At 48.7% G+C, this 26,402-nt stretch overlaps 1 protein-coding gene across 1 annotated transcript in view; it reads right to left on the reverse strand.

The window, feature by feature from the left end:
- Positions 1-26,402, reverse strand: part of IQANK1 (IQ motif and ankyrin repeat containing 1) — a 121,937-nt gene that overhangs the window by 46,867 nt on the left and 48,668 nt on the right. Inside the window, exons 6-8 of the mRNA XM_026657695.1 lie at positions 15,761-15,925; positions 15,017-15,208; positions 3,618-3,743 (exon numbers count right to left, since the gene is read on the reverse strand). Of these exons, the coding sequence (XP_026513480.1) occupies positions 3,618-3,743; positions 15,017-15,208; positions 15,761-15,925 (483 nt within the window). The remainder of the gene's footprint in view (positions 1-3,617; positions 3,744-15,016; positions 15,209-15,760; positions 15,926-26,402) is intronic.

Here is a 26,402-nt window from a genome sequence, read left to right on the forward strand (position 1 = left end):
AAAAAAAAAAAAAAAAAAAAAAAAAAAAAAAAAAAAAAAAAAAAAGAAGAAGAATTTGAAGAACAGCTATCCAAAGACTCAAAAAGTAATAGCAACATTTTTTTTAAGTACATCAGAAGCAAGAAGCCTGCTAAACACCAGTAGGGCCACTGGAGGATTGAGATGCTAAAGGAGCACTCAAGGTGGGTTCCATAGAGCATGGAGCTAGGCTGTTCTCATTTGGTGGCAGATGACAGAACAAGGAGCAATGGTCTCAAGTTGCAGTGGGGGAGGTCTAGGTTGGATATTGGGAAAAATATTTCCCTGGGAAGGTGGTGAAGCACTGGAATGGGTTACCGAGGGTGGTGGTGGAATCTCCATCCTTAGAGGTTTTTAAGGTCAGGCATGACAAAGCCCTGGCTGGGATGATTTAGTTGGGGTTGGTCCTGCTTTGAGCAGGGGGTTGGACTAGATACCTCCTGAGGTTCCTTCCAACCTTGATATTCTATGATTCTATGACCCTCAGAGGATACTGAGAGGGGGCACAGCGTTCTGGGGAATCCTACTCAGTCAGGTGTATAGCCAGTGCTGTTGGAATATGAGATGGACCTGGTCTCTCCGTTGCCTCCAAAAGCATCTAACGTTGGGAACTCCAGTACTGGTCTTACTGCCAGCGCTGAGAAGTATACAGGTACGGTGACCCCATCAATGACATTAAAGCACTCTGTTTCACTGATGCCTTCAGCACCATGGTGTTCTATACTGACTAGTTCTGGGTCAGTTTCCTCAGTGAGTGGTCTGCTCTGGGTTGGTTTGTTTTTTTTAATACTGGTGTGCATGTTACTGTCACAGGGAAAGTAGTATGAGCAGTACCTGGTGCAGCACAATGCTTGCTCTGGGCAGCAATGGTCAGTGCCAGATTTGCCTTCACACCGTGCAAGGCTTAGGATAGGAACTCCATCTCCCAGTGGGTAAGGGAGATCTACATCTCCTTTGGTACTGGATGTCTTCGGGCCTCTGTGTTATGTTGAAGTAGAAGCAGAAGAGGAATAGGGCTTGTGAACATCTGTGGTGTTTGGGATAGTATTACAGCTCACAGGAGCACATGGGGCCGGATGCGCTGCATCCAAGGGTGCTGAAGGAGTTGGCGGATGTGATTGCAGAGCCATTGGCCATTATCTTTGAAAACTCATGGCAATCCGGGGAGGTCCCAGATGACTGGAAAAAGGCTAATGTAGTGCCCATCTTTTAAAAAGGGAAGGAGGAGGATCTGGGGAACTACAGGCCAGTCAGCCTCACCTCAGTCCCTGGAAAAATCATGGAGCAGGTCCCCAAGGAATCAATTCTGAAGCACTTAGAGGAGAGGAAAGTGATCAGGAACAGTCAGCATGGATTCATCAAGGGCAAGTCATGCCTGAGTAACCTAATTGCCTTCTATGAGGAGATAACCGGGTCTATGGATGAGGGGAAAGCAGTGGATGTATTATTCCTTGACTTTAGCAAAGCTTTTGATATGGTCTCCCACAGCATTCTTGCCAGCAAGTTAAAGAAGTATGGGCTGGATGAATGGACTATAAGGTGGATAGAAAGCTGGCTAGATCATCGGGCTCAATGGGCAGTGATCAATGGCTCCATGTCTAGTTGGCAGCCGGTATCAAGTGGAGTGCCTCAAGGGTCGGTCCTGGGGCCGGTTTTGTTCAATATCTTCATTAATGATCTGGAGGATGGCATGGACTGCACCTTCAGCAAGTTTGCAGATGACACTAAACTGGGAGGAGTGGTAGATATGCTGGAGGGTAGGAATAGGATACAGAGGGACCTAGACAAATTAGAGGATTGGGCCAAAAGAAATCTGATGAGGCTCAACAAGGACAAGTGCAGAGTCCTGCACTTAGGATGGAAGAATCCCATGCACTGCTACAGACTAGGGACCGAATGGCTAGGCAGCAGTTCTGCAGAAAAGGACCACAGGGGTTACAGTGGATGAGAAGCTGGATATGAGTCGGCAGTGTGCCCTTGTTGCCAAGAAAGCTAATGGCATTTTGGGCTGTATAAGGAGGGGCATTGCCAGCAGATCGAGGGACATGATCATTCCCCTCTATTCGACATTGGTGAGGCCTCATCTGGAGTACTGTGTCCAGTTTTGGGCCCCACACTACAAGAAGGATGTGGAAAAATTGGAAAGAGTCCAGCGGAGGGCAACAAAAATGATTAGGGGGCTGGAGCACATGACTTATGAGGAGAGGCTGAGGGAACTGAGATTGTTTAGTCTGCAGAAAAGAAGAATGAGGGGGGATTTGATAGCTGCTTTCAACTACCTGAAAGGGAGTTCCAAAGAGGATGGATCTAGACTGTTCTCTGTGGTAGCAGATGACAGAACACGGAGTAATGGTCTCAAGTTGCAGTGGGGGAGGTTTAGGTTGGATATTAGGAAAAACTTTTTCACTAGGAGGGTGGTGAAGCACTGGAATGGGTTACCTAGGGAGGTGGTGGAATCTCCTTCCTTAGAGGTTTTTAAGGTCAGGCTTGACAAAGCCCTGGCTGGGATGATTTAGTTGGGGATTGGTCCAGCTATCAGCAGGGGGTTGGACTAGATGACCTCCTGAGGTCCTTTCCAACCCTGATATTCTATGATTCTATGATGGACTGAGACAAATGGGGAGGTTTCTTGGCCAGCTTGTCTGGATCAGACAACGCTTGCATCAAAGCCTCCAGAAGATGTAACTTCAGTCTGCCCTCTCTGGATTGAAGTCTGTACTTTGAAAATCGTACATTAAGTAGTGCTCGGGCATATGGTCTTTGCCTAAGCATAGGAGGTGCTGAGCATCAATCATGGGCTTTGCTGAGTCCCAGGTAGAAGAGATCTTGAATCCTGGAGCCTTGCCTTTAGGCATTTTGATCTTATGTATGAGACGGGGGGGTGTCTAACCATGTACAGAGGCTGGCATGTGGCCGGGGGCCAGAAATCCTATCAAAACACTGTTTCCACAGGGAATAGAGGACAGGTATGCTAACTAATGGACTGTAAATAGCGAATCAGAAAACAATAGCTAAATAATCTCTTGCAGATTGGGGGTCACTGAGATCGCAGGGCTCCATGTTGAAGCCATAGGTGGTCAGAAGGAACTGAAAGGCTGTTCAGGCTGCCCTGCTCCTTATACCCTTGGCTACGGTGGTTGCAGGGGCTCCCAGGATGCAGGGGAATTCCCGTGGGACGCAGCTATTCAAAAGAATACGATCGCATGTGCACAGGGCATATGTGCACCAAGAATGGAATCTGTGTGCACAATCACTCAAAGAATGAAACAGCAGTTAAACTGAAACTAAATGGACACAACTCAATTCAAAGTCACATGCCTGGCTGAAAATGCTTTACTTGCTCTTGTTACAAGTAACACCTGAGATCAGTAGAACTAAGAGAAAAAAGGATATATTTTCACCTATGTTTTCAGGTTTACTTCCAACAGTTTATAGCACTCTGTGTAGAGCCAGTGCCACTGCACCCCCTGCATAGTCAGTCAATATCCACTCTTGTTTGTGAGGCTCATTCAGGGAGCAGAGGAGACAATATAAGAGACCAAAAAACAAAAAGAAAATGTTATTGTAAGGCAAAGGGAAATAGAACAAATTGCCCCTACTTGTTCAGGCGTGTTGCCATCATCAGCATAAAGTCTGGGGTCTGCTCCATATTGAAGAAGCGTCTCCACTGCAGCCATGTGACCACCAAAAGCAGCACGATAAAGAGGGGTCCTGCCAAAAGCTCCCTACACAAATAAAAACAATGAACATGAGGAAAATAGTGTCTGACAGTCACATATAGCAATCTGCTGTCATCAATGCTCTGTACATCTCCTCCCAACCTGCATAAAGGACAACCTATAAAGCTCCCTCTCCCACTGCAGAAGTGGGTACCAGCAGAGCCTGATTAAAGCAATTTGGGGACCTAGACACCCTCACATGGGGTCTCTTCTGTGCCACAACCCTACTCCTCCACACCATCATCCCATCCCTGCTTAGGGTTGTAATGGCCAGGGCCACGCTCATCTGGGTGATCTGACAACCTCAGAAATGGGGCACTTGGCGGGGGGGGGGGGGGGGGGAAGGAGAGGAAGCCAGAGCATGTAGGAATTCTTTAAAAAGGGTTTACCAGTATTTATTTTATCTACACCCATTTACTTTCAGTCCTATTTCCTTGTAAGTTTCCCTTTGTGTACCCAAAGCGTTTTTATTCTCTAGAAAGTCCAAAGTCTTTATAGGGAGGCAGAGCCCAGCCTGTGCCCAAACTCGGTACCTTCTTTTCCAAGGTGTTACTGCTCCTCAGACAATGATCTGGTGCTGTCTTTAAAACTCCTCTCTCTGGAATTGTTCCCTCAGCGTCAGAATGAGGTGGGGCTGATTTATGTAAATCCTAGATCCCTTCCACTCCCAGCAGCTTCTGAGAGGATTTGTGATTGATTAGAGCCAGCTGAACCACATCCTAGTTCTAATTTTCTGGGGTAGTCCACTACCTACAGATTCTTGGGGTTGTTTGGGTTTTTTCACCCTTGTGACAGTTCATTCTCTCATAGTCACACATATAAGAGCAACCTGCTGGGCTAGCGGGTGGTCTACCATTGCTCCCCTTTGTGCAGGCTGGGGTCCCCCTCCTTTCTAGAACATCACTCTATCGTCATACAAGCTGGGTTCTGTCCAGAGGGAAGGAGGTCTCAGCCCCTACTCATCTGGGCAGGAAATGCCATGTCTGCATCTTTCCCACTCAAATGATGATGGAGGTGACTGCAGCACGTACACTGAGTCCACTTTTCATGTGGTGTCAGCAAAGGCCCTCATGCAGAGATAGCAACTAATGGTCCCTCTTTTTGTTTTCTTCTTGTGTGTGGAACAAATGGCTGCCCAAGCTCATAGCACAGCCTCTCCCACCCTCACACATTCCCTTCGTCCTCTATCCTCTCCCTCATTACATCTGCTCCTTTCATTCATTCTCCTTCCTGCCTCTTCATTCATTCCAGATCCTACATTCATTTCAATGAGACTTTATTAGCATGACAAGCTACAGAAGTGTTTCCAAAGTGGAAGGAAGAGACAGACTGTTCAGGTCTCTGTCAGGAGTGGATTCAGCCCACCCACAATAGGATCTCACACTGCATTTGAGGTTTCAACTTTTGCCCATTTATCATTCCTATCCATTCCTGAGCTGCTAGCAGGTTGCTCCACAGCATGATGCTTTGTCACTCTTTTTCCCCACAGTCAAGAACAGTTTTCCTCATCACTTTTTGATGACACATCTTTATGATACCTGATAACTTGAAAAAACATCCATCTTGCTCTTCCTCTTATTTGCAATCTTGGCCTAGAAAATGTTTGTCTCAATCTCTCCTCTCACATTGGCTGCACAGTTGCTCTTTTCTGAGTTTAAACACTTTCTCTTCACTATTCTCCATTTTCCTTATCCCTCTCTTCCCCATCCCCTTCGTCATGTTTGTTAAATTTGAGTGCTCAGTCATTCATTCTGCACACAGAAAAAGAAAGAGGCCACTAGGAGATGTGCAGTGCCTCTGGTCTCTTTCCTTTCTTGGCCACGCAGGTTCATCAGAGCCAGCAGCTGAGTCCCCCCACAGCTGAGTCCTATTTCCCTGGTACAGTGACGCACCCCTCAGAGGGGCTCCTCATAGTGGAAGGCCAATCCTCCCAGGGTCCCCTGGGCAAGCTAAGAAGTTTTCCCTTTTCCCTTGCCTCCATCCCCCCCTCCATTAGAGCCAGAAGAGTGACAGGGTCCTCTTCAGCACAGCAGGGGCCTAGTTGCCTCTGGTGGTAGGTGTGGGGCCAGCCATGTCTTCTTTCTGCTGGAGGCTCTCTGCAGTCTCAGACAAACATTACTGCATCAGTTACACTTGAGTCAAATTTTCAAACTTTACTTTTTTTTAAATGGAAGTGGAGGTTCTGGCTTCAAGTGATTTCAGGATCTGGGGCCTTAGGTATAAGTTTATAATGCCTATGTAAAGTAGTTATGGAACATGATCCACATTCATAGCCTGAGAAGCAGGCTCCTACCCCACTAATATCAGAAGGGCTGACTTCACCAAATTGCTATTTTCTGAAGGGAAAAGGGATTTGGGGGTGAAGGTAGGAGGACTGACTACCAGGAGGGAGACATTGGAACATAACTAAAAGAAAGGCAATTGATCAGTGTGTGAAGATGGGAGGGGCACAAGAGAAATTAATAGGTAATGCTATAATTTAGTCATGGATATTTTTAGTAAAAATCATGGACAGGTTATAGAATCATAGAAGATTAGGGTTGGAAGAGACCTCAGGAGGTTATCTAGTCCAACCCCCTGCTCAAAGCAGAACCAACCCCAACTAAATCATCCCAACCAGGGCTTTGTCAAGCCAGGCCTTGAAAACCTTTAAGGATGGAGATTCCACCACCTCCCTAGGTAATCCATTCCAGTGCTTCACCACAGTCCTAGAGAAATAGTTTTTCCTAATATCCAACCTAGACCTCCCCTACTGCAACTTGAGACCATTACTCCTTGTTCTGTCATCTGCCACCACTGAGAACTGCCTAGCTCCATCCTCTGGAACCCACCTTCAGGTAGCTGAAGGCTGCTATCAAATCCTCCCTCACTCTTCTCTTCTGCAGACTAAATAAGCCCAGTTCCCTCAGCCTCTCCTCATAAGTCATATGCCCCAGCCCCCTGATCATTTCGTTGCTCTCCGCTGGACTTTCTCCAATTTGTCCACATCCTTTCTGTAGTGGGGGGCTCAAAACTGGACGCAATACTTCAAATGTGGCCTCACCAGTGCCGAATAGAGGGGAATAATCACTTCCCTCAATCTGCTGGCAATGCTCCTACTTATACAGCCCAATATGCCATTGGCCTTCTTGGCAATGAGGGCACACTGTTGACTCATATCCAGCTTCTCATCCACTGTAATCCCCAGGTCCTTTTCTGCAGAACCGCTGCTTAGCCAGTCGGTCCCCAGCTTGTAGCAGTGCATTAACTGAGGACCTCCAAAATATGGAACAATATTTCCGGAAATGGAGGCTCAAACATGTGATGGAGTAGGGAGTATTAACCTGGTAATGTTGCATGGGAGTTTTACTAGTTTACTGTCTTCTGCTAACACCGGGCGTGGCTCCATTTCCCTGGGGTGCTGCTCCACACTAGAGGGGGATGGAAAAGAAGGGGGTGACTTCACTGAGGGATGATACTTGACAGCCAGCACAGAAGCGAACCCGACTGCCCTTCGTAACCTGAGCCCAGGAAGGGGTTGGGACAAAGGCTGGAGGAGGGGTCGGGGGTGTGGCTGGGGGAGGCAGCAGGAAGGGGTTTCAGTTTGGAGCTGGCTGGGGAGACGGGGCGGGGGGAGGCCCAAAACCCAGGTCTGGGCTCCCCACGCCCCAAGAGGGACCTGACTGAGGGGTCCTGTTTTCTATATCTACAAACTCTGTTTAGACTGTGTTCCTGTCGTCTAATAGAAGCCTATGAAGCCTCTGTTCATTGGCTGAGCCTTAGTCAGGGGGCGGGGCTATCAGGAAGGCCAGGGCTTTATAAAGCTGTGAGCAAGCAACCAGGGAGCTTTGCGACCAGGGGCCGCTAACAGGGAGTTTCGAGAGGGAGTTGGGAAGGGGGCGAGGTACACTTGCCATTCTTTAAAACCTTTAAACTAAACTATAATTAAAACTTCTTGATTTAAACAAAAACCTTGTCATTAACCTCGGCAGCTGTAGGAGAGAATGCAGGCAGAAGCCCAGCAGCAGAGTGGGAGCTATCCTGTTTATTGTGCTCAGTGTAGCATGTATGATTACCTGCCCTGTGGGCGGGTGAGGTATGTGTGCATTCGGTGCAAGGAGCTCCTGGCTCTCAGAGACCGCGTACGGGCTTTGGAGGCCAGGGTGGCGGAACTGGAAGAGCTAAAGGAGGCAGAGAGGTATGTTGATGAGGCTTTCCGGGACACTGTAGATTTGTCCCACCTCTGGTCAGACAGCCCCTGCACTGTTAAGGAGGATGGAAGGCTCAGAGGAGGAGAGCAGTCAACGGGAGCAGAGGGAAACCTTCCCATAGTTGGGACCCTCCTTCCAGATGGTGTTGGGGTATCCTCTCGCACTGAGGTTACCTCTCGGGGGAGGGAACTCCAGTCACTAGGAAAAGGCAGGTGTTAGTAATGGGAGATTCGATCGTTAGAAACATAGATAGCTGAGTTTGTGATGACGGGGAGAACCGTATGGTGACTGGCCTGCTTGGTGCAAAGGTTGCGGATCTCTCGAGGCATCTAGATAGACTTATGTGTAGTGCTGGGGAGGAGCCGGTGGTCGTGGTACATGTAGGTACCAACGACATAGGGAAAGGTAGGAGAGACGTCCTGGAGGCCAAATTTAGGCTGCTAGGAAAGAGACTGAAATCCAGGACCTCTATGGTAGCATTCTCAGAAATGTTTCCAGTTCCACGCGCAGGGCCAGGTAGGCAGGCAGAGCTTCAGAGTCTCAATGCGTGGATGAGACGATGGTGTAGGGAGGAGGGGTTTAGATTTATTAGGAACTGGGGAAACTTTGGGGATGGGGGAGCCTATACAGGAAGGATGGGCTCCACCTAAACCATAAGAACGGCCATACTGGGTCAGACCAAAGGTCCATCTAGCCCAGTATCCTGTCTGCCGACAGTGGCCACTGCCAGGGGCCCCAGAGGGAGTGAACCTAACAGGTAATGATCACGTGATCTCTCTCCTGCCATCCATCTCCACCCTCTACAGCACTGATGGAGCTGGACGCGGCACTGAGGCACTCCCCACAGCCTATGGTGCCACCACCTGTTCCAGTAGTGCAGAGTGCTCAAAGGTGGGCGCCAACACCCGCACCTGTAGCAGCATCAGCAGCACCGACCACTTCGGCGCCAAAACCACTGGTACACCATACCATTTCCTACAACACAAGAATCTACTTGTCTCTTCAACGCCACAATCTCCACTATTCAGCACTGATTTCTCTCTGGTATGCACAGTACCATGCCAACCTGCTTCACCATTGGCTCCTCCGCCTAGTGAGGAGGAAGATAATGAGGAGGGGGATGCCTTTTTCTCAGACCACTCTTCTCCCATCCAAACTACTACACCCTTAGGCCCACCCATGCAGACTAAATCCATCCACAAGATGGGCACCCAGTCCTGGTATGATCACCTATGGCTACCCTTTTCCCACACAGTGGCCTTATTGGGACCCTGGGCAGCATACAGGGGACAATACCCCAGACCCCCAAGTTCCTACAGGGAAAAGATTAGGACTTCCCCACCAGCCTCAGTGTAGCACCATCAGAGCCCCCTGAGAAGAGCTTTGAGGAACAGGAGGAAGCCTTGGAACAGGAGACGACGCCTCCAACCAACATTTCCTCTTCCTCCCCAAACAAGGCTGTAATGCCTTCACCGTCCACAGCTGCTGCTGATTTCAAACACTTCGAGGAGCTGTTCAAGAGAATCTCAGATTCCCTAGAGATACCTCTATAAGACGTCCCACAGTCAAAACATAAATTACTGGATATTCTACACACCTCATCTGCATCAAAAATAGCGCTTCCTATAAATGATGTGCTGATGGAACCAGCCAAAGACATATGGCGGACCCTGGCAACTATACCACCCAACTGTAAGACAGCAGATAAAAAGGGGATGGACTTTTTATTTTCTCACCCAGCACCAAACTCTCTAGATGTTGACGCAGTCTATCAGTGCGGTAAACAACATAATTTCAGATCTGTGCCATGCAACAAAGAATGGAAGCGACCAGACCTTTTTGGCCACAAGGTCTACTCATCAGCCACTCTGCAATTCTGGATTGCCAATTACGCCACATTGATGGCTAAATACAACCAATCAATTTATTCTAAATTAATGGACTTTATTGATTGTATCCCAGAAGACAAAAGGGAGCAATTCAAAACCATCATATCCTTTGATGTGGCAGATGTGGCAGCACGCTCCTCTGTCACTGCTATAGTCATGTGCCAGCGTCATGGCTCCACCTATCTGGCTTCCCCAAGGAGGTGCAATGCATGGTGGAGGACCTCCCCTTTGATGGCCAAAAGCTGTTTGCAACAAAGACGGATGAGACCCTCCACATCCTGAAGGATTCTCAGGCAACCCTTTGTACTGTGGGTATATATACACCTGCAACATGGAAAAAAAACAGGGTAGATACTGTCCTTCCCAGTGCACAAGATCTTCCCCATACACATAAAAACTGAGGCAATATGATTCACGACAGAAGCAGAGACCTCCAAGGCATCAACGAGCTCCACCCATCAGCATCCCAACAACCCTTGTCAAAACAACAATTTTGAGGATTTGGTCGAAGGGCCTGAAAAACCTACCCAATTCATCAGTGCTCACTCCATCTCTGACCATCCCCCATTTTGGATACTGTTTGACCCCTTTCTATTCAGCTTGGAAACCCACCACCATGGACAAATGAGTCCTAGAAATAATCCATGCAGGCTATACAATACTGTTTATTTCCACGCCCCCTACCCACCCTCCTTCCCCGTCCCTCTTCAGGGATGCGTCTCATGAACAGCTTCTATGGCAAGAAGTAAAACACCTCTTGCATCTGGGTGCTGTAGATACGCCGGAGGGTAGGGATAGGATACAGAGGGACCTAGGCAAAATGGAGGATTGGGCCAAAAGAAATCTGATGAGGTTGGGATTGTTTAGTCTCCAGAAGAGAAGAATGAGGGGGGATTTGATAGCTGCTTTCAACTACCTGAAGGGGGGTTCCAAAGAGGATGGAGCTCGGCTGTTCTCAGTGGTGACAGATGACTGAACAAGGAGCAATGGTCTCAAGTTGCAGTGGGGGAGGTCTAGGTTGGATATTAGGAAACACTATTTCACTAGGAGGGTGGTGAAGCACTGGAATGCGTTACCTAGGGAGGTGGTGGAGTCTCCTTCCTTGGAGGTTTTTAAGGCCCGGCTTGACAAAGCCCTGGCTGGGATGATTTAGTTGGGAATTGGTCCTGCTTTGAGCAGGGGGTTGGACTAGATGACCTCCTGAGGTCCCTTCCAACCCTGATATTCTGTGATTCTATGAGGTTCAACAAGGACAAGTGCAGAGTCCTGCACTTAGGAAGGAAAAATCCCACGCACCACTACAGGCTGGGGACCAACTGGCGAAGCAGCAGTTCTGCAAAAAAGGACCTGTGGATTACTGTGGATGAGAAGCTGGATATGAGTCAGCAGTGTGCCCTTGTTGCCAAGAAGGCCAATGGCATATTGTACTGTATTGCAATGAAAATGATTAGGGGGCTGGGGCACATGACTTACGAGGAGAGGCTGAGGGAACTGGGCTTATTTAGTCTGTAGAAGAGAAGAATGAGGAGGGATTTGACAGCAGCCTTCAATTACCTGAAGGGGAGTTCCAAAGAGGATGGAACTCGGCTGTTCTCAATGGTGGCAGATGACAGAATAAGGAGCAATGGTCTCAAGTTGCAGTGGGGGAGGTCTAGGTTGGATATTAGGAAACACTATTTCACTAGGAGGGTGGTGAAGCTCTGGAATGGGTTACCTAGAGAGGTGGTGGAATCTCCATCCTTAGAGGTTTTTAAGGCCCGGCTTGACAAAGCCCTGGCTGGGATGATTTAGTTGGTGTTGGTCCTGCTTTGAGCAGGGGGTTGGACCAGATGACCTACTGAGGTCTCTTCCAACCCTAATTTTCTATGATTCTATGAAACACCCTTTACCTGTGGACAAAGGGCTTAATCTTTTGCGGGTTTATGGGGTCTCTCACCAGCGAAAGAGCCCCAAACAGCAATACCCCACTCAAGCTCCACCTATTAACAATTACCAAAACAGAATGCACATGCCATACACACAACGCTCACCACTCCCAACAAGACAGATGAACCCTTCCTGATGGCCAGCCAGGATCAGGTCCATCTGGGGGACTCCAGCCTCTGCACGGTGCCACTGGCAGAGTGCCGAGGTCTGTCAGCTCCGATCCCGGGGCTGTTTCCTGGAGTTGGTTCCCTTAGAGCACCCCCTTTCCAACCCTAATATTCTATGATTCTATGATGAGGCAATTTCAGATGGGATTAATTGTTCTCCCTCATCTGCCTGATCTTCGTTGCTCTCCTCCTCCTGTCTCTAGCATCTGAGGCTACAGTAATTGACCAGTCTGGGAGAAAGGGATCTAGTCCTGGGGTGGGGAGTGGGAGGCCGTAGACACTGGCTTGCAGGTATGGGATTGCATGCCCCATGGTGTCCAGTAAGGCCAAGGTCAATAGGCATATGGACATTGCACTGGTAGACACACCAGGGGGCCTATGAGATTCATGCCATTTCCTATCACGAGACCAGTCCCTAGAGTCCCTCCCAGATTCCCACTGTAATCCCCATAGAAAGGAGGGAGGGTGAGCAAGTGGGATATGAGCCCCTACTGTGCATTGACTGTGAGAATGAAAAGGAGTACTCCTGCTCTGAAGGTAGGGCTAAACTTTGAAGTGTACAATGTCCCCTCCACTCTGGTATTGATGGAGTTGGTACTGCTGACACTTATCTGCAGTACAGAGGTCTTGGTGACTGGTGGTTGTGACAGTGTACCCCATAAGGCTTTATGGGGAGGGGGTGCTTATAAATGTATGTATGACATAACTGGAATATGTTTTGTGCTGCCTGTGCCAGGTAACATATCTCCATAAAGGTTATGGTCTACTATATCTATTCATCCTATTTGTACATATATATATCATTTTCTACTTGAGGTTAAGAATATGGGCTGTATGCTTGCTTGGTTTCTAAGTAAGCTTTGGGAGGCATTTGGTCAGCTTCTTTAGGAAGGAATTCGCCAGGTTAAGTACCTGATCAGGAAACACTTGGGGAACAATGCATCTTGGAATGCTCCAATCCACATAAGAAGTCTTCCTGGAGACATGCAAGATACCATGTGGACAATGGCTTCAGCCTGTAAAGACTGAGTCATGCAGGGACATGTGACTTGCCCAGGTGACTCCAGAACTCCATCTTGGAGCTGGACTTTGCATAGGAGGGAGGAGGGGGGTCTCCACCCACAAGAGAGAGTCTATTTAAACCTGGGGGAGACCCCTCCATTTTGTCTTCAGCTGGCTAAAGAAGGAGCCTCTCCACCCCCCCAGGATAGTTGGAGGAAACTGAAACAAAGGACAGTAACTACAGGGGTTGTGAGAGATTGCTGGACCCAGGCTAAAAGGAGATTAGCCTGTAAAAGGGAGCATTCTGGAACTGGTGAGGAACTTATCTGTATTTAGTTCGATTAGACATAGATTTGCGCATTTTATTTTATTTTACTTGGTGACTTTCTTTGTTCTGTCTGTTACTACTTTGAACCATTTAAATCCTTCTGTCTGTATTTAATAAAATCACTTTTTATTTAGTAATTTACTCAGAGTATGTATTAATACCTGGGGGAGCAAACAACTGTGCATATCTCTCTATCAGTGTTATAGAGGGTGAACAATTTATGAGTTTGCCCTGCATAAGCTTTATGCAGGGCAAAATGGATTTATCTGGGTTTAGACCCCATTGGGAGTTGGGCATCTGAGTGCTAAAGACAAGCACACTTCTATGAGCTGTTTTCAGGTAAACTTGCAGCTTTGGGACAAGTGATTCAGACCCTGGGTCTGTGTTGAAGTGGACTGGAGTGTCTAATTCAGCAAGACAGGGTGCTGGAGTCCTGAGCTGGCAGGGAAAACAGAAGCAGGGGTAGTCTTGGCACATCGGGTGTAGCTCCCAAGGGGGTTTCTGTGATCCAATCCATCACAGTGGTCTAGCCAGCCTCACCTTCAACCTGTCTAGCAATGACGACTCCAGTACCTGGCCTATAGCTAAATCCCTTGGTACCATATATGCTCTAGGTACTGACAGGGACTGCACCTATGAACTGGGTACCAATGAACAAGTTACTGAAGCGATTAGTATATTGAGGTTGACGCTGGAGGAAGGGCAGTCCACATGTTTAGTGGGTATCACTGGTACATGTTTAACTGTTAGCACAGAGGCAGCAGAGGGACTTTTGTCAGGCTATTGGCTGTTCTTTGACTGTTGAGCCTGAGATGACTAAGACGCTTACAGACTAACAAATAATTAATTAATAATACTAAGAGCTTGTCTACATGGCAAGTTAACATATGGGAAGCCAGGGTGTGAATCTACAGTGCACTAGTGTGCTCTACTTCCACACTAGCTTGCCATGCATTATCTCACTGCATGGCCAAGTCCTAAGAACTTTAACACTAATGCTCGCAGAGAAGCAGGTGGACACTGCAGGGATTCTGTCTCACTACCAGGGGGTAGCCATGTTAGTCTGTATCCACAAAAACAACAAGAAGTCCAGTGGCACCTTAAAGACTAACAGATTTTTTTGGGCATAAGCTTTCGTGGGTAACAAACCCACTTCTTCAGATGCATGGAGTGAAAATTACAGATGCAGGCATTATTATACTGATGGTCTCACTACCATTAGTGGTAGGAAGGAACTGAGGGACAGTAGGGCACCTCCATACTTGATGGCCTTGGGTTGGGGGGAGGCAAGGACATCCAGAGCACAGGCATGGCCCCAATGGATTCTGCTGGCCAAAAAAGTCCAGTCTCATATGCATGGTACACATGTGCACAAAGGCTACAATCCATGTGGACAAACACATGAAGAAACCACTCTATTACTGTGCTGGGGATTCTGCTGGTGGAGGATTTAACACAGCCCCTCCTAACTATTTACCACCTTGGAGATCTCTCCCACATGGATATCAATTCTGGACCCCCAATGGACTGTCTTAGGGGTTAATTACCTACTAAGAATTGAACCTTGCCCTCTTATCCCCACTACAGCAAGTAAGGCAGTATGAGTTGAGTACTGAAGTGCAATTAGACACATAGCACATTAGCTGACCCCGCAGTCTAGCCAAGCTATCTTTCATAACATTGTTTATACAAGTTGCTGTGAGTCTTGTTCTATTGAATCTCAGGCAGTTCCCATTTCAGTTGTGGCCTATTTTCTTCCACCACCACAATTTCATACCTTGCAGTTGGGATTGGCTCCATTTTCTATCAGCAGCTTGATAGCGTTGGGGTGGCCACCTCCTGCTGCCTCTGAAAGGGGGGTGTTCCCATTGGCGTCAGTGCACTCCACCATGTTGATGTGATTAGAGAGACGCATGGCCTTCCCTTTTTCATCGGTACCCACACCATTCTTAGTATCCAAATCTGACACCTGGATAGAACCAGACAAATGGAGAAGATAAACATGGAGAATGGGAAAAGAATGCCTTCTGCTCTGGGTACCCCTGGGAATTGTGTATTAGCTGAAAGATTAGTGAAGAGAGATTTTTGGATACAGTTTATTTACATTGTGAAGTTTCAGGTGTTTTCCAGACACACACACAAAGCATACTCCCTGCATCAAAGAGCTCATGATCAAAGCAGGCGATCAAAGCAGGCAGAAAGAGATTAGAGGCAGGAAGAGACAAACACAGCATGATGCAACCCAGATGCATGGCAAACACCTTACTAGCTCCCTACTTCATTTGTGTTTTGTCCTTTGTTACCTAATGAACAAGTCTCTGAGGGGAGGAACCAGGAGGCTTGGGGCCTCTTGCATAAAGCATGTTTCAGAAGGAACCATTTCTACAGCCTTCAACAATGGACTATGATCCAAATCAAAACATTTGGAAATGAACAGAGCTCACAGAAAAGGATATGAGGTCCCTCCCTTTCTTATGTGTATTCCAGTTCCTATGGAACCTCTCCCCTCCCAAGTACTAACTTCCTTTAGCACAGCCTTCATCTCTTCCACATCCCCATCAAATGCCGCCTCCAGCATCCGTTTCTTCCTTTGTTGTATTTCTCGCTGCTGCTTCTTTTTTTCTTCCTCTTTCTGTCTCTCCCGTTCAGCTTCTTCCTGCTCCTTCTTCACCATCGCAATGAAGGCCTGCAATAAAACAGTCATTGCAGCTCAAAACTCAAAGGGACTCTCAGCCATGGGCACCAGAAAACAGAGGCTCCAAGCACCCACATGGAAAGGGAAGTGGGCTGAAGTAGGGTTGCCAACCCTCCCAGATTGGCCGGGAGTCTCCTGAAATTGGCCTCAATCTCCTGGTGACTATTAAAGGCAATCCGGGAGATTTTAATAGGCCAAAGTCTGGTTGGCAGCGCAGCGAGGCTAAGGCAGACTCCCTACCTGCTCTGGCTCCGCGCAGCTCCTGGAAGCAGCTGACATGTTCAGCTCCTAGGTGCAAGGGCGGCCAGGGGGTCTCTGAGAGCTGCCCCCACCCTGAGCGCTACCAATGGGAACTGTGGCCAATGGGAGCTGTGGGGGCAGTGCCTGCAGGCAGGGGGCGGTGTGCAGAGCCACCTGGCCACCCCTGAGCCTAGGAGCCAGACATGCCGTCCACTTCCAGGAGCTGCCCGAGGTAAGCGCCGCCTGGCTGGAGCCCGCAACCCTTACCCACTCCTGCACCCTTACCCCAGCCCTGATCCCCCTCCCACACCCAAACTCCCTCCCAGAACCTGCACCCCCTCCCACACCCAAACTCTGTCCCAGAGCCCGAACCGCACACCCCCTCCTGCACCCCAACCCTCTGCCCCAGGCTCAGCCCAGAGCCCCCTCCCGCACTCTGAACCCCTTGGCCCTACTCCCCAGCCCAGAGCCCGCACCCCCCCCCTGCACCCAACCGCCTGCCCCAGTCCAGTGAGAGTGAGTGAGGGTGGGGGATGGGGAATGGAGTGAGTGGGGGATGGCCCCTCGGAGAAGGGACTTGGCAGGGGTGTTGGGTTTGTGCGATTAGACAGTTGGCAACCCTAGGCTGAAGATGGTTTCTCCATTGTTATTATAATTATAATAATTAAGTTATTATTATAATAACTTATTGAATAAGTTATTATTATAATATAATTATTATAACAACAACAGAAAATGTGGACATGGCAGAGGTGCTTAATGACTTCTTCGTTTCAGTTTTCACCAAGATGGTTGGGGGTGATTGGATGTCTAACATAGTGAATGCCAGTGAAAATTAGGTAGGATCAGAAGAGGCTAAAATAGGGAAAGAACAAGTTAAATATTACTTGGACAAATTAGATGTCTTCATGTCACCAGGGCCTGATGAAATGCATCCTAAAATACTCAAGGAGCTGACTGAGGAGATATCTGAGCAATTAGCAATTATCTTTGAAAAGTCATGGAAGATGGGAGAGATTCCAGAAGACTGGAAAAGGGCAAATATAGTGCCAATCTATAGAAAGGGAAATAAAGACAACCCAAGGAATTACAGACCAATCAGCTTAACTTCTGTACCCGGAAAGATAATGGAGCAAATAATTAAGCGATCAATTTGCAAACATCTAGAAGATAATAAGGTAATAAGTAACAAGTCAGCATGGATTTGTCAAGAACAAATCATGTCAAACCAACCCGATAGCTTTCTTTGACTGGGTAACAAGCCTTGTGGATGGGGGGAAGCAGTAGTTGTGGTATATCTTGACCTCAGTAAAGCTTTTGATACTGTCTCACATGACATTCTCATAAACAAACTAGGTAAATGCAACCTAGATGGAGCTACTATATAAAGTTTGTGGACGATACCAAGCTGGGAGGGGTTGCAAGTGCTTTGGGGGATAGGATTAAAATTCAAAATAATCTGGACAAACTGGAGAAATGGTCTGAAGTAAATAGGATGAAATTCAATAAGGACAAATGCAAAGTACTCCACATAGGAAGGAACAATCAGTTGCACACATACAAAATGGGAAATGACTGCATAGGAAGGAGTACTGCGGAAAGGGATCTGGGGGTCATAGTGGACTACATGCTAACTATGAGTCAATAGTGTAAGACTGTTGCAAAAAAGCAAACATCATTCTGGGATGTATTAGCGGGAGTGTTGTAAGCAAGACACGAGAGGTAATTCCATTCTACTCCGCGCTGATTAGGCCTCAATTGGAGTATTATGCCAAGTTCTGGGTGCCATATTTCAGGAAGGATGTGGACAAATTGGAGAGAGTCCAGAGAAGAGTGACGAAAATGACTAAAAGCAACAGAGGATCCTGTGGCACCTTAAGACTAACAGAAGAATTGGAGCATAAGCTTTCGTGGGTGAATGCCCACTTCATCAGAAAGCTTATGCTCCAATACTTCTGTTAGTCTTAAAGGTGCCACAGGACCCACTGTTGCTTTTTACAGATTCAGGCTAACACGGTTACCCCTCTGAAAATGACTAAAGGTCTAGAAAACATGACCTATGAGAGAAGATTGAAACAATTGGGTTTGTTTAGTCTGGAAAAGAGAAGACTGAGAGGGGACATGATAACAGTTTTCAAGTATGTAAAAGGTTGTTACAAGGAGGAGGGAGAAAATTTGTTCTTCTTAACCTCTGAGGATAGGACAAGAAGCAATGGGCTTAAATTGCAGCAAGGGAGGTTTAGGTTGGACATTAGGAAAAACTTCCTAACTGTCAGGGTGGTTAAGCACTGGAATAAATTGCCCAGGGAGGTCGTGGAAGCTCCATCATTGGAGATGTTTAAGAGCAGGTTGGACAAACACCTGCCAGGGATGGTCTAGATAATACTTAGTTCTGCCACGAGTGCAGGGGACTGGACTAGACAACCTCTCGAGTCCCTTCCAGGTCTATGATTATTTATAATGCAGCAGCAGTGCCATGTTGTGCTACGCTATGTACACAATCATAACATAACAAAGAGACCGCACCTGCCTCTAAGAGCTTACAGTCTAAATGTACCGTAAGAGACATCTGAATGATACAATAGACAGGGATGCACAAAGTAACACTGAGACAATTACAGTTTTCACAGGACAGCATGATACAGGGAGAAAAATTCTGATGTTAGAGAGAGCTTTAATTAAGCAGATAAAGACATAAAATCCAATGTCTAGAAGTTGAAACTAGACAAATTTAAATGGAAAATAAGGCACACATTTTAATAGGATAATTAAGCACTGGAACAGATTACCAAGGGATGCGATGGATTCTCTGTCACTTGAAATCTTTAAATCTAGATTGGGCATCTTTCTAAAAGAGATGCTCCAGTTCAACCACAAGTTACATAAGAACATCAGAATGGCCTTGCTGGGTCAGACCAATGGTCCATCTAGCCCAGCATCCTGTGTTCTGACAGCGGCTGGTGCCAGGTGCTTCAGAGGGAATGAACAGAACAGGCAATCATTGAGTGATCCATTCCCTGCTGTCCACTCCCAGCTTCTGGCAATCAGAGTCTACGGACATCCAGAGCATGGGATTGCATCCCTGACCATCTTGACTAATAGCCATTGATGGACCTATCCTTCATGAACACATCTAGTTCTTTTTTGAATCCCGTTGTAGTTTTGGCTTCACAATGTCCCCTGGCAATGAGTCCCACAGGTTAACTGTGCATTGTGTGAAGACGTACACAAGTTATGAATCAGTGTATGAATCATGAAGTGCAATTCTATCTCTTGTGTTGTGCAGATCAGTCTAGAATCAGATGATTATTATGGTCCCTTTTTTCCATCTAATTTATGAGATGCTGAGATGCTATTTCAGGGGTGTGCAAACTTTTTGGCCTGAGGGCCACATCTGGGTATAAAAATTGGACGGTGGGCCATGAATGCTCATGAAATTGGGGGTTGGGGTGAGGGCTCTGGCTGGGGGTGAAGGCTCTGGGGTGGGGCCAGAAATGAGGAGTTCAGAGTGTGGGAGGGGGATCTGGGCTGGGGGCTGGGGTGCAGGGGTGTGTGTGTGAGGGCTCTGGCTGGAGGTGTGGGCTCTGGGGTGGGGCTGGGAATGAAGGGTTTGGGGTGCAAGAGGGTGCTCCAGGCTGGGACCAAGGGGTTCGGAGGGTGAGAGGGAGATCAGGGCTGGGGCAGGGGTGCAGTGGGGGTGGAGGGCTCCCGCTGGGGGTGCAGGCTCTGGAGTGGGGCTGGGGATGAGGGGTTTGGGGTGCAGAAGGGTGCTCCAGGCTGGGACTGAGGGGTTGGGGGGTGGGAGGGGGATCAGGGCTGGGGCAGGGGGTTGGGGCATGGGGGGAGCTCAGGGGTACAGGCTCCAGGCGGCGCTTACCTCAAGTAGCTCCCAGAAGCAGCAGCATGTCCCCCCTCTGACTCCTACGCGGAGGCACAGAGCCGGCCATGTGGCTCTGCATGCTGCCTCGTCCACAGGTGCTGCCCCTGCAGCTCCCATTGGCCACAGTTCCCAGCCAATGGGGGCTGTGGGGGCGGTGCTTGGGGAGGGGGCAGCTTGCAGAGAGCCCCCTGGCTGTCCCTATGTGTAGGAGCTGGAGGGGGGACTTGCCTTTTGTTCTGGGAGCTGCGCAGCAAGCCCCCGACCCCACTCCCCAGCTGGAGCGCCAGAGCGGGACAAGCCCCTGACCTTGCTCCCTGGCGGGAGCTCAAGGACTGGATTAAAAGGCCTGATGGATCCGGACGTGGCCCACGGGCCTTAGTTTGCACACACACCCCGTGCTACTTCTTTCATGTACCCCAAGCTCCAGGAAAGAGGCCCTAAGCCCCACCTTTCTAATTGCGACTATTATTTCTGCAGCAGTTTGAAGCCTTCAGGGGTTGGACTTTGCCAGTTGAGAGAGCTCAAGCTTTTCTAGGAAAGCTGCTATCTTTGCTCCAAGGTCTCAACTTTCATTTTAAAAATGAAGTATCTAGCTTTATGGTTGTGAAGACAATCTTCAAAATATGCCCCAACTTTAACCAATTCCATGAAGTCTGTCTGAGTCTGCAGGCAGACTGAAAAAAACGGTTACCTACCTCTTGGTAACTGTTGTTCTTCGAGATGTGTTGCTCATGTCAATTCCAAGTAGGTGTGTGAGTGCCGCATGCAGTCACCGGAAGTTTTTTTTCCCTAGTGGTATCGGTAGGGTCAGCTCTGGAGCCCCCTGGAGTCGCGCCTTCATGGTGCCGTATATACGGCTCTGCCGACACCTCCCCCCCCGCCTCGTCAGTTCCTTCTCACCAGCTGACTCCGACAGAGGGGTAGGTGGGTGGGTCTTAGAATGGACGTAGCAACACATCTCGAAGAACAACAGTTTTGAAAAGGTATCTAACCATTTTTTCTTCTTTGAGTGCTTGCTCATATAGATTCCAAGTAGGTGACTCCCAAGCAGTCCCTAGAAGGAGGGGTCAGAGGTCACGCAGCTTGCATCACTGATTCACGGATTGAAGTACTGCCCTGCCAAATGTGGCATCGTCTCTGACTTGTACAATAGCATAATGCAAACTAAAGGTGTGCATAGACGACCATGCTGCAGCTCTACAGATTGGGACCTGTGCCAGAAAAGCTGCTGAAAACGTCTGAGCCCTAATGGAGTGTGCTGTCAGTGCAGGTGCATGTATCTTTGCCAAATCATAGCACGCACGAATACAAAGATGTGATCCACAATGAGATTCTCCGGGATGACACCGGGCAGCCCTTCATTCTGTCAGTTATTGCTACAAAAAGCTGAGTTGTCTTCCGAAACAGTTTTGTCCTTTCAATATAAAAGGCCAACGGCCACCTAATGTCCAGGGAATGGAGTTTTCGCTCTCGGCTGTTGTCATGCGGCTTTAGGTAGAAAACCGAGGAAAGTGTCTTGGTTTGTGTGGAATTGTGAGACTACCTTCAGAAGGAAGGCTGGGTGAGGCTGTAGTCAAACCTTGTCCTTACAGAACATCATGTACAGGAGCTCAGATGCGAAGGCTTGAGTTCAGAGACCCTCCTGTCTGAAGTGATATCTGCCAGGAAAGCCACCTTCCAGGATAGGTAGAGCAGTGAACAAGTCACTAGGGGGTCAAACGGGGGTCCCATTAATCTTGATTGTACAAGATTGAGATCCCATGCAGGGATTGGTTGTCGCATTTGGGGGTATAACCTGTCCAGTCCCTTGAGAAAAACAGCCAACAATTGGGTTAGCAAAGACTGATTGGTCGGCGACCCAGGGGTGGAACGCCAAAATCGCAGTCAAGGGAACCTTTATGGAGGACCCTGACAGCCCTTGCTGTTTTAGGTGCAACGAATAGTCCAAAATGTAGGGTATTGATGACTGCAAAGGCGAAGTTCCCTTCTGCATTGACCAGATGGAAAATCTTTTCCACTTAGCCAGGTATGTGGCCCTAGTGGATGGTTTCCTGCTGCCAAGGACCTCTCTAATGGGTCCTGAGCATGCCAACTCCAAGGGGCTTAGCCATGGAGTTTCCATGCTGTGAGGTGGAGAGACTTGAGGTTAGGATGTTGAACACGGCTATGGTCCTGTGTGATCAAGTGTGGAACTAGGGGCAGGCTGATTGGTGTCTCCACCGACAGGTTTAGGAGTGTAGTATACCAGTGCTGACATGGCCAGGCTGGAGCTATCAATATCAAAGGTGACCTTTCCTTCCCGACCTTCAGCAGAGCCTTGTGAATTAGCAGGATGGGTGGAAACGCATAGAACAGATGGTCCTTCCAGGGCAGGAGGAATGTGTTTGTGATCGAGCACCGGCTGTGATTCAGGAGGGAACAGAACTGCAGGCACTTTCTGTTGTGTCTTGTTGCAAACAAGTCTATGTGGGGAACTCCCCACCTTTGGAAGATGCTGTTCACAATGTCCGGGCAAATAGACCACTCGTGGTTGCAGAAGGACCGGCTGAGATGGTCCACCAACTTGTTTTGGGATCCTGGAAGGTAAGAAGCCTCGAGGTGTATCAAGTGGGCTATGCAGAACTCACACAGATTGAGGGCTTCCTCACACAGGGGAGAGGAACATGCTCCACCCTGTCTATTTATATAAAACATCGCTGTTGTATTGTCCCTCATGACCGATAAAGATTTTCCCTCCAGTAGGGCTTGAAAGGTCTAGCAGGCCAGGCGTACTACTCTTAGCTCTCTGACATTGATGTGGAGCGAGACCTCCTCTTGGGACCAGAGGCCTTGAGTCCTCAGCTTCCCAAGGTGAGCTCCCCAGCCCACCCCTGACCCATCTGTAACTAGAGATAGTGCGGGGTGAGATCTTGAGAAAGGAGCCCTTGCGCAGACCGTTCATGTACTGAGCCACCACAGGAGGGCCTCGACTACCAAAGAGGGGAGCGCAACCACCTTGTCCAAGTGGTCTCATCTTGGGCGATACGCTAATGCCAGCCAAGACTGAGGAGTCCAGAGCCACAGTCTTGCTTGCTGAACCACATACGTACATGCCGCCATGTGCCACAGAAGTTTCAGGCAGTTCTGTGCCATGATAGTAGGGTAGTAGTGTCTGAGGTCCTCTGTGATGGAGAAAATAGCCTGGAAACGAGACTCCGGGAGCAATGCTCTGGCTTGCTTTGAATCCAGCACAGCCCATATGAACTCTATCCTTTGAGTGGGAGTAAGAGTCAACTTTTGTGTATTTACCAATAGGCCTAGCCCAGGGGTGGGCAAACTTTTTAGCCTGAGGGCCACATCTGCATATGGAAATTGTATGGTGGCCAATGAATGCTCACAAAATTTTGGTTTGGGGTGCAGGAGGGGGTGAGGGCTCCAGCGGGGGAGCGGGCTCTGGGGTGGGGCCAGAAATGAGTAGTTCAGGGTGCGGGAGGGGGCTCCAGGCTGAGGCAGGGGGATGGGGTGTGGGGTGCATGGGTGAGGGCTCCGGCTGGGGGTGCGGGCTCTGGGGTGGGGCTGGAGATGAGGGGTTTGGGGTGTAGGAGGGTGCTCCAGAATGGGACCGAGGGGTTCGGAGGGCAGATGGGGGATCAGGGCTGGAGCAGGGGGTTGGGGCGTGGAGGAGGTCAGGGGTGCAGGCTCTGGGCAGCGCTTACCTCAAGCAGCTCCTGGAAGCAGTGGCATGTCCCCCCCTCCAGCTCCTATGCAGAGGTGCAGCCAGGTGGTTCTGCACGCTGCCCCGTCCGCAGGTGCTGCCCCTGCAGCTCCCATTGGCCGTGGTTCCCAGCCAATGGGAGCTGCGGGGGGTGGCGTTTGGGGCAGGGGCAGCGTGTGGAGCCCCCTAGCTGCCCCATGCGTAGGAGCTGGAGGGGGGACATGCCGCTGCTTCCGGGAGCCGCGTGGAGCCACAGCATGCACCGAGCGGGGCAAGCCTCCAACCCCACTCCCCGGCTGGAGTGCCGGAGCAGGGCAAGCCACCCACCCCAGTCCCTGGCAGGAGCTCAAGGGCCAGATTAAAAAGTCTGATGGGCCGGGCGCGGCCCGTAGTTTGCCCACCTCTGGCCTAGCCAGTCAAAAGTTGACCTTATCAGGTCCACATGCTCTTCTATCTGCGCCCTGGTGTGTCCCTTGATCAGCTGGTCATCGAGGTATGGAAACACCTGTATACTTTGTTTCCTCAGGAATGTGGCAACGACTGCCGTGCACTTGGTGAACACATGAGGGGCCACTGACAGGCAGAAGGGGAGGACCATAAACTGATAGTGGGTATGGTTCACTATGAACCTGAGGAACCTTCTGTGATTTGGGATTATTGATACGTGAAAATACGCATCCTTCAAGTCGAGGGTGGCATACCAATCCCTTGGATCCAAGGCAGGAATGACCATGCGGAACCTCAGCTTCTTCATGAATCTGTCCAAGATGGGTCTAAGACCACCTTTGGCTTTTGGGATTAGAAAATAGTGGGAGTAGAGCCCTTTGCCCTTTAACTCCCGGGGACCTCCTCTACAGCTCCCATTCTTAGGAGCATCTGCATCTCCTGTATTAAGAGTTGCTCTTAAGGGTCCATGAAGAGGGACGGGGAAGGGGTGTGGGAAGGAGGGAAGAGAACTGAATTGAAGGGAATATCCCAGTCCAATCAGGCGTAGCACCCACTGATCTGAAGTAATCTGGGCCCACGCACAATAGAAGTGGGATAAATGATCCAAAAACCACAGGTAGATCCAGGATTTGGATTTGAGGTAGATCCAGAATTTGGACTGGTGCTTCACTCCCGGGCGCACCCTCAAAAGTTCTGCTTTGACCCGGAGGACTGGCGAGTAGTGCTGGGTCCTTAGGAGAAAGGAGCCAGAGGGGGCCTTCTTCTAGAGTTTCTGCCTGGCTTCTACTGTAATCTTGCCTGGGCTGTATTTCATAAAAACGTGGCAGGGATTGAGGTTTGAAACGTTTCCTCTGTGGTGCAGGGGTGTGGAACCCCAAGGATTTTAGCGTGGCTCTGGTGTCTTTAAGGCAGTGGAGTTTCGAGTCTGTCTGCTTGGAGAATAAGGCTGGGCCTTCAAAGGGAAGGTCCTGGATTATCTTCTGGACCTTGTGCGGGAGGCCCGAGGCCTGCAGCCAAGAACTCTGTCTCATGGCCACCGGTGATGACATGGAGCAGGCCGCTGAATCCACCACATCCAGAGAGGCCTGCAATGAGGCCTTTGCCACCATTTTTCCTTCTTCCACTAGTGCTGAAAATTCTACCCTGAAGTCCGAAAGTACCAGCTCCTTGAACTTTGACATGGCCTGCCAGGATTTGAAACTTTACCTACTGAGGACTGCCTGCTGATTTGCAATGCAAAGCTGGAGCCCCCTGATAGAGTATATTTTCCTACTGAAGAGGTCCAGCTTCTTTGCATCCTCTGAGATGCTCCCAGTTCCACGCACAGGGCCAGACAGGCAGAACTGCAGAGTCTCAATGCGTGGATGAGATGATGGTGTAGGGAGAAGAGGTTTAGATTTATTAGGAACTGGGGAAACTTTTGGAAAAGGGGGAGCCTATACAGGAAGGATGGGCTCCACCTAAACCAAAATGGAACCAGATTGCTGGCACTTAACATTAAAAAGGTCGTAGAGCAGTTTTTAAACTAAGGGCTGGGGCAAAGCCGACAGGTGCGGAGGAGGACATGGTTCCGACATCCCTTAGGGGAGGATCTATTAATAGAGAATCTCTATGTCCTAATGAGGATGAGAGGATGGAAAATGATAAAATACAGGCAGGATCTGATCAGAAACAGTCAAATAAAAAAGAGTCCCATTCAATTACATCGTGTAATGGCAGACAGCTAAAAGGAGACAAGTTTTTAAAGTACTTATATACCAATGCTAGAAGTCTAAATAATAAAATGGGTGAACTAGAGTGCTTCGTATTAAATGAGGATATTGATATAATAGGCATCACAGAAACTGGTGGAATGAGGATAATCAATGGGCTACATTAATACCAGGGTACAAAATATATCAGAAGGACAGAACAGGTCGTGCTGGTGGGGGAGTGGCATTAATGTGAAAGAAAGAGTAGAATCAAATGAAGTAAAAATAATAAATGACTCAAACTGTACCACAGAATCTCTATGGATAGAAATTCCATGCTCTAATAATAAGAATATAGTGGTAGGGATATATTACCGACCACCTTACCAGGATGGTGAGAGTGACTGTGAAATGCTCAGGGAGATTAGAGAGGTTATTAAAATAAAAAAATCAATAATAATAATGGGGGATTTAAATTTTCCCCATGTTTACTGGGTACATGTCACCTCAGGACAG

Source organism: Terrapene carolina, unplaced genomic scaffold (assembly GCF_002925995.2).
Source record: "Terrapene carolina triunguis isolate 2854851 unplaced genomic scaffold, T_m_triunguis-2.0 Scaffold268, whole genome shotgun sequence".
In the NCBI taxonomy this organism is placed as follows: Eukaryota; Metazoa; Chordata; order Testudines; family Emydidae; genus Terrapene; species Terrapene triunguis.